Genomic DNA, 7,151 nt, shown 5'->3' with positions numbered 1-7,151 from the left:
TGCAGGGAAGGGTTGGGCGCGCCGCCCGCGCAGGGAGCGTCGGCAGGACCGACAGCAGTCTGCCAGCTGCAGTACTCTCCTCCTCGAGGCCCGTTGCCTTCACTGAAGACAGCACTTTCAGAGGAACTGGACCACTAGTTAATCCTCCGGTTGGACGGAGCAGAGAGCTAAGAATCCAGAACTGAAGTTACCGTGTCTAATTTGTGGTGTTTGGGCAAATTAACCCACCCTCCGCCTGCTTTCGCTTGACTGGAAAAACTCCGCTAATTCCTGTGTGTAGGAGGGGGCTTCACGCTCGGCCCTCGGGGAGAGGCCCAGCAGAGGCGAGTAAAACACCCCACCAGCCTCAACACGTCTGTGGCCGCGTGGTAGCTCAGGAAGGCGGGAGCTGCCGTGGTTTTGAAGCCGTTGCGCGCAGCTGATGGTCAGTTTGGGGCTCGATCGCTTGACTGGAAAAACTCCGCTAATTCCTGTGTGTAGGAGGGGGCTTCACGCTCGGCCCTCGGGGAGAGGCCCAGCAGAGGCGAGTAAAACACCCCACCAGCCTCAACACGTCTGTGGCCGCGTGGTAGCTCAGGAAGGCGGGAGCTGCCGTGGTTTTGAAGCCGTTGCGCGCAGCTGATGGTCAGTTTGGGGCTCGAGTGAGGGCAGTGGTAACACGCGTAAAGCCATGTGAGCAGGACGAAGGGCGTCATTGCCCCTGGGCAGCGAGTGCTGCCCGGGCTCCACTGCCTGGCGCTGGTGTCTGCGGGAGGCTGAAACCCTATCGCCTCTTGTAGCACCTGAGGGACTTGGAGGATTTAATGCAGACTGCAGCCCAAAGGGCGTGGGCAGCAATTTTTCAGACTTCTTTAACAAAGCTCCTTTTTTTTTTTTCTAAAGCTTTCCCCTTTCCCTGTCTCTTTTTTCCTTTCCCACATACACCCACGTGCCCCTCTGCTCACATCCTGCATCTCCAGCTCCTCTCTGCCCCCTGCTTCTCCTTGAAGACACCAGTTTGTATTTCTCTGTTCTCTTACTCCCCACAACATACACTGTTTTTTGAACACTAGCTGCACCGAAGCCAGCCCGGCCCTCTCCTGTCCCGCAGACTTTCCGCTGGCTCCAGACACATCCCGCATCCTTCCCGTAGGGGAGGGGAGAGCTGTGCTCCCGTACCCCTGCTCCCGCATCGGGTCGTGGCGTGACTCGGTGGTGTCGTACAGCAGCTCCTGAGCTGTTGTGTTTCAGCGGTGGGAGGGCAGTGCTGGTCAGGACTGCTCTTGCCTTTGGAATTCTGCGCAGGATGAGCGAGGACATCCCCTGAGCGGGCAGCCAGCCCGCCGGCACCTCTGTATCGCTGTGTAAGATCTCAGGTGCCACTAAGCAGCAGAAGAGAGGGGGTGTGTGACTGCACCGGAGCAAAGCCACGTGAGTGAACTCCTCCCTGTTTTGCAGACCTCGTCTACACGTATACCAGGCACTGTTATTCCTCCTCCCCTGGTCCGTGGAGGGCAGCAGGTTTCTTCGAAACTAGGAACTCAGCAGAACACGCAGATAGTGATGCCACCTCTCGTCAGAGGAGCGCAGGTAAGCGTTTACCTGGTGCTAGAGGCAAGCTCTTGTTCCTTGAGGCGTCCTCACTGTGTCCTCACTCATCTTTCTGCTTGGCTGGAGGGAACCTGGGAGGTTCTTGTTGGTCTTCTGCTCCCCTCAGCTGCGCCAGAACACTTTGTTTGCCTTTATTGCTAAGGTTAATGCTCAGGCTTGCAGCTCCACCCGCTTTTGAGGAGAGTGGTAGCAGAGAAAGTGAAACACCAGTCCCTTGCTCTTCCATTTTTTCCCCTCGTTCTTCTTGCTGTCACATCAATTCCACCTTTACAAGTGCAAAAACTCAGGATTTTCCTTGTCTCTGTCTTGGGCCTGAGTAAGGAGCGGCTGAGATGCAAGAGTCGACCGCAAGTGCTGCTTCGCAGGGTCTGTGTCGCCTGCGGCAGAAAGCCCCGGGGTCCCTAAAGGAGTCGGAAAGCAACGGTCAATCCGAATCCATCTTCTAAAACCATGACTTCCCTGGGACACTGGGAAAAAATACTTTCTTCTTAAATGGGGAGGAGGAAGGTGAAGATGCAGTGGTTTGGTTTCTGTTCTGACGATGGAGACAGCCTGGTCCTGAGAAGTAGCTTTCCCAAAGTCCTAACAACAGCGTGACAGAAATTTGACTCAGAAACTTAATTTTTGGTAGGGCTGTGGTGGCTGTAACGTGATGGCCTCACGTACAGCATCTCTTCACATTAGCTTCTACCTTCATTTCGACAGAGGGAAAGGGCAGGACATCCCGTGTCGACACGGATGTTAATTATCACGCTTTCTCTGCGTTCCCTTTGCCTCATTTCCGCTCTCTCACATCATCCCATTCGACTTCCGGCTCCCTAATCCTCCCCATCGCTCCCAGCACCCATCGCATCAGCCCATTTCTGTCTCTTCCCAGCAAATCCACAACATCCGACAGCACTCCAGCACAGGGCCGCCGCCGCTGCTGCTGGCGCCCCGCGCCTCGGTGCCCAGCGTGCAGATCCAGGGGCAGCGCATCATCCAGCAGGGGCTGATCCGCGTCGCCAACCCCAGCACGGGGCCCCCGCCGCTGCTGCTGGCGCCCCGCGCCTCGGTGCCCAGCGTGCAGATCCAGGGGCAGCGCATCATCCAGCAGGGGCTGATCCGCGTCGCCAACGTCCCCAACACCAGCCTGCTCGTCAACATCCCGCAGGTGGGTTCCGTGCCGGATCTTGGGCCAAACATAGCGTGTGGAGGAGCAGAGATGAGGGTTGTAATTAGTGATGGTGGGGTAATTAATGATGACTGTGACTAACTGGCATGGCCTGCTGTCATCTCTGGGGTGGCTTATTACTGCTCCTTGCTCTGCCCTTTCTCTGTCCACATTCACCTCCTGTACATAGGAATGAGGAAAAACATGAGACCGTGGGGAAGAAATAGGGTTTCCGTGGACTCCATGTTGTGCCTCATGTCACAGCTGGTATTTCGATATGAACCTGTCCATTGGAATATATATTTTTTTCTCTTTTCTTTAAGAGGCATAATGAGTGTTCTGGTAAACAGAGCTCCGAATGGGTTAGTGCTCCTCTTTGGAACACCAAGAGATACTGAAACAGCAGCTTGACCTCCGCCCCTGACCCTGGCCTACAAGTGCTGTGGGTAACGGAAACCATGAGGGAAAGGGCTTCGTTTGGTTTCCTCTGTAGAACTTCTAAAACTCCCTTCTAAAAACGACCAGTAAAGACAGGTGAAGTTCCTTAGAAAAGGAGCTCGCGTTAGGTGACAGGTGACGTCAGTAACTGGAGGTACAGTGGGGCAGGAACGTCGCCTGCAGAAATACGGTGGAGAGGCTGGCGGCCGGGTCTCGTCTCACCACGTCAAACGCAGCTCCCCTCCGCCTCGCTGGAGAGGAGCACGTGTCTCGGGTACCCGCCCCGCTGCCGTTGGTCACTAAGCTGCGTCCTCGTTCCTCCCAGGCTTCACCCACTTCAATCAAAGGTACAACCGTGACATCCGCTCAGGCTAATGCTACGACGACCAGCGCCGCTTCCATCGTCAACTCCAACGACTCGCCGGCCAGCCGGCAAGCGGCCGCCAAGCTCGCCTTGCGGAAGCAGCTGGAGAAGACGCTGCTGGAGATCCCTCCTCCCAAACCGCCGGCACCAGAGATGAACTTCCTGCCGAGTGCAGCTAATAACGAATTCATTTACTTAGTCGGGTTGGAAGAAGTTGTGCAGAATTTGCTGGAGACTCAAGGTGAGAGAGAGTTGAAAATGCTCCTCACAGGTGAGGAGAGGATCTAGACCAACACCCACACTGACCGAGGCAGAGTTTGAAGATTTAGTACTGCAAAAGGCTTCAGACCGAGGGGAGCTGAGGGTGGGGGTTTGCTTTGGGGTTGGTTCCTTTATGCTGGAATGTTCTGAGGTTTCTGCAGTGTTACTGGTTCTTAGCAGCCGTAGGTGGAGCTGAGCTAAGCTGCTTGTGTTCTCCAGGTAAAGTTTCGGTTCCTGTATTGTCTCGCGAGCCCTACATGTGCGCTCAGTGTAAGACTGACTTCACCTGCCGCTGGAGGGAGGAGAAGAACGGAACCATCATGTGTGAAACCTGCATGACGTCGAACCAGAAGAAGGCCTTGAAAGCCGAGCACACCAACCGGCTGAAGGCCGCCTTCGTCAAAGCGCTGCAGCAGGAGCAGGAGATCGAGCAAAGGATACTGCAGCAGACCGCGTCTCCCGTGCAGACCAAGGCAGACCCCATCGTGCAGCACCACTCGCTCAAGCAGGTAGGGCAGGTCTTGGGGGTGGTGGGACAAGGGTCCTGCAGCTCCGAGCACAAGCGTTGGGCACAGAGGCGCAAAACCGGCACCTGAACTCGCTTTGTTAACGTCCACAGCGCGTGTGTTTGGCTGTAAGCTGAAAACCGGGCTGGGGGAGGCGGGTTTTGTCCCTTAACCTGCTCACTAACTGACGCTCTGGAGGGCAGAAGAGTGGTGATTGTCTGCAGAGTCACCGTAATTCTCCAGGGTGTTAAACTCGTCCCCTGCCATGTCCGTTCCTGGATTGTTTCAGGATGCACCACTGGGAAGACGTGCCCCAGAGCCAGCCACAGGAGTAAATTAACCCAAGAGAGGAAAAAACCCTCTTGGCTTGAGCCAGGAGCACGTACTGGTGCTCGTCAAGGTTGAGGTGGTGGAAGCGTCCCTGAGCGAGGCTGGGCCCACACCCCTGTGAAACCACCTTTAGCTTGGGGGAAGACAGGAGCCGCTTGACACGCAGTCGTCCCGGTACGGCTCCTTAGGACAGGGGGTGGCGTCACCTGCGCAGGGAGACGCTCACGCAGCACGTTTTTCGCTGCTTTGCAGCTGATGACAATTCCTCATCCTTTCGGGTGCAGGAAGCCGGTTCCTCCTCTGTTGTAGAGCTGCCTGGGAGGTTTTCAGCCCTGACCCTGTAGTGAGACATCCCCACCGGGGCAGAGGAAGCCCGGAGGGGTGAGGAGGGCAGTGGAGATCGGTCAGGGCTCTCGGGCGGGGGGCTGCTGTGCCTGCCTCACCGTCTGCTCTCTCGCCAGTCTTCTAGCCAGATGTCCCGAGGCCCTCCCGGAGCTCCGCGGGGAGTGTTGCATGCATTTAGCCAGTCACCCAAGTTGCAGAATGCATCGTCTGCAGCAGCACTTGGGAGCAGGCCAGGTAAGCATGCTGAGAGACCTGTCAGCAAGGGCAGCGCTGCCGCCTGGAAGAAGACTCCCATCAATACAGGTAGATTTTTCTCTCAAGTTTCTTCTCTTTGTACGTATTAGCTGCACTCTGCCCACTGTCATAGTTCTTTGGGTAAGGATGGTTCCTCTTCCGCACGCCCTGCATGAAAGCCCTGCCGCACCTTTAGTGGCACGTGGTGTCAACTGCCACGCTGCAGGACGTGGTCGTTCGTTTCTGGGAGTTAATTCATTTAATTTTATGAGTTTGTTTAATTTTTGGTGGTTCCTCTTGGCCGAAAGCACCGCGTGGTGGGTGGACGGGTTTGCTCTGGGAGCTGCAGCGAACGCTGCCAGCGCTCTGCAGGGTTTGAAAGAGCTGAAGCTGTCACTTCAAATAAACGGGAATTGTAAATGCCCATCTGATCTTTTTTAATCTGTATGTAAGAATCGGACTTGAGCAGAATCCTTGTTTTCTTCAGTGGTGCCTGGGATCTCCAGGAAGGAAATCCTGTGGCTCTCTTGTGATCTGCTGTCTGGCCCAGTATCGAAGGGATTTCTGTTGATATTTTTATTCCTCACTGCTAAATTTTTCCGTTAAAAGGTCCTTCCATTGCAGAGCTCTAGTCTGATCAAATCTCCATTTCAGCCACAAAAATCCCATCCAGATGGTTTGGGGACCTTCATCTTGCGGAGGTCTCTGACCTCATGGCCAGTAGCGCCCCGCTCGGGTGGTCGTTTCCGTGGGGGCGAATGGGAGTGCTGATTTTGCCGCCGTTTGTCTCCTGGCTGTACCGCACCGTGACACTTGTTCCCTCTTCTCTGTCTCGCCAGGTGGGGCTTTGCCCTTTGTTAACCCTAGTTTAGCTGTGCACAAGTCATCCTCGGCAGTAGACCGCCAGCGTGAATATCTCCTGGATATGATTCCCCCACGGTCCATCCCACAGTCCGCCACGTGGAAATAGTGCAGAGGAGTGCCCGCGAGGAAGACTTTCCTGTTTCTGCCATCCTTTTTATACCACATGACAGTGGAATCTGCTTTAATCCCAGCTGGAAATGCCCCAGGCTTTATAGGATGCAAGAAGACCACTCCTCATCCCATCGAGTGCTGCTGTCCCCGCTATGAGAAAACGACACCGCGCGGGTGGGAAAGACTTCAGCTCGTGTGACTGACTGATGACGAAGGCTGTCAGGGAAGGGGAAGAATTCTTTTTTTTTTTTTTTTTCTTTTGGCTTTATGTATTTAGTTTGGATTTTTTTGTCACCAGCACAAGAGGAGGACTCAGCAACTCTCTGCCTTCGGTTTCTGTTCGAAGAACTACCCGTTCGTCGGGACCGTGGCGTTCGCTCGCCGTCGAGCCTGGATGTCAGGTCAAGGAGAGAGGAATTCCAACCCCATTTTGCGGATGCATTTAGTGAGCCGAGTTGGTGTTTGCTTTTCTTCCCTGCCCCTTCTGCAGCCGAGAAGGCGGGTCTGCACATCGCAATGTTCCAAATCTCTCATGATGAGCTAATGATAAATACGTGCAAACTCAAATTCCAGTTGAGTATGGTTTTGTTTTTTTTTCCTGAGGGACCGGCTGCCACCAAAACTTGTCTGGTAGGTGGGAACCAGTGCAGGAGTCTCTCACTTTTGTTGGATTCTGTTTTGAATAGACTTTGAACTGTTGATAGTTGAAAATCTAATTTACTGAATAGACAAAACACCTTTGTTCAGTCTTTCTAATTCAGCGAAGAGCAGTTGGGCCTTTCATATGTTCCCAGAGACTTAAAAATGAAACTGTTTTTGATTATTTTCTTCTCGGAGGGTTGGTTTTGGTTTTTTGTTTTTTGGGATTTTTTTGTCGTCGTCATTTTGAGCGATTTTACTCAAAATAAAAGTAGGAATTCCAGAAGCTGCACGCAATCAGACAGGGCGAGTGGAG

The 7,151-nt window shown here is 54.1% G+C and overlaps 1 protein-coding gene across 1 annotated transcript in view; it reads left to right on the top strand.

Annotated features, from left to right (window-relative positions):
* The window catches only part of GATAD2A (GATA zinc finger domain containing 2A), a 9,380-nt gene extending 2,888 nt beyond the window's left edge, over positions 1–6,492 (top strand). Inside the window, exons 3-9 of the mRNA XM_010145417.1 lie at positions 1,438–1,569; positions 2,447–2,489; positions 2,598–2,743; positions 3,507–3,786; positions 4,026–4,315; positions 5,104–5,290; positions 6,061–6,492. Of these exons, the coding sequence (XP_010143719.1) occupies positions 1,438–1,569; positions 2,447–2,489; positions 2,598–2,743; positions 3,507–3,786; positions 4,026–4,315; positions 5,104–5,290; positions 6,061–6,191 (1,209 nt within the window). The 3' untranslated portion in view covers positions 6,192–6,492. The remainder of the gene's footprint in view (positions 1–1,437; positions 1,570–2,446; positions 2,490–2,597; positions 2,744–3,506; positions 3,787–4,025; positions 4,316–5,103; positions 5,291–6,060) is intronic.
* The last annotated feature ends 659 nt before the right edge of the window (positions 6,493–7,151 follow it).

This window comes from Buceros rhinoceros, unplaced genomic scaffold (genome assembly GCF_000710305.1).
Source record: "Buceros rhinoceros silvestris isolate BGI_N320 unplaced genomic scaffold, ASM71030v1 scaffold26010, whole genome shotgun sequence".
Lineage (NCBI taxonomy): Eukaryota > Metazoa > Chordata > Aves > Bucerotiformes > Bucerotidae > Buceros > Buceros rhinoceros.
This window is presented reverse-complemented; position numbering and strand designations above follow the sequence as displayed.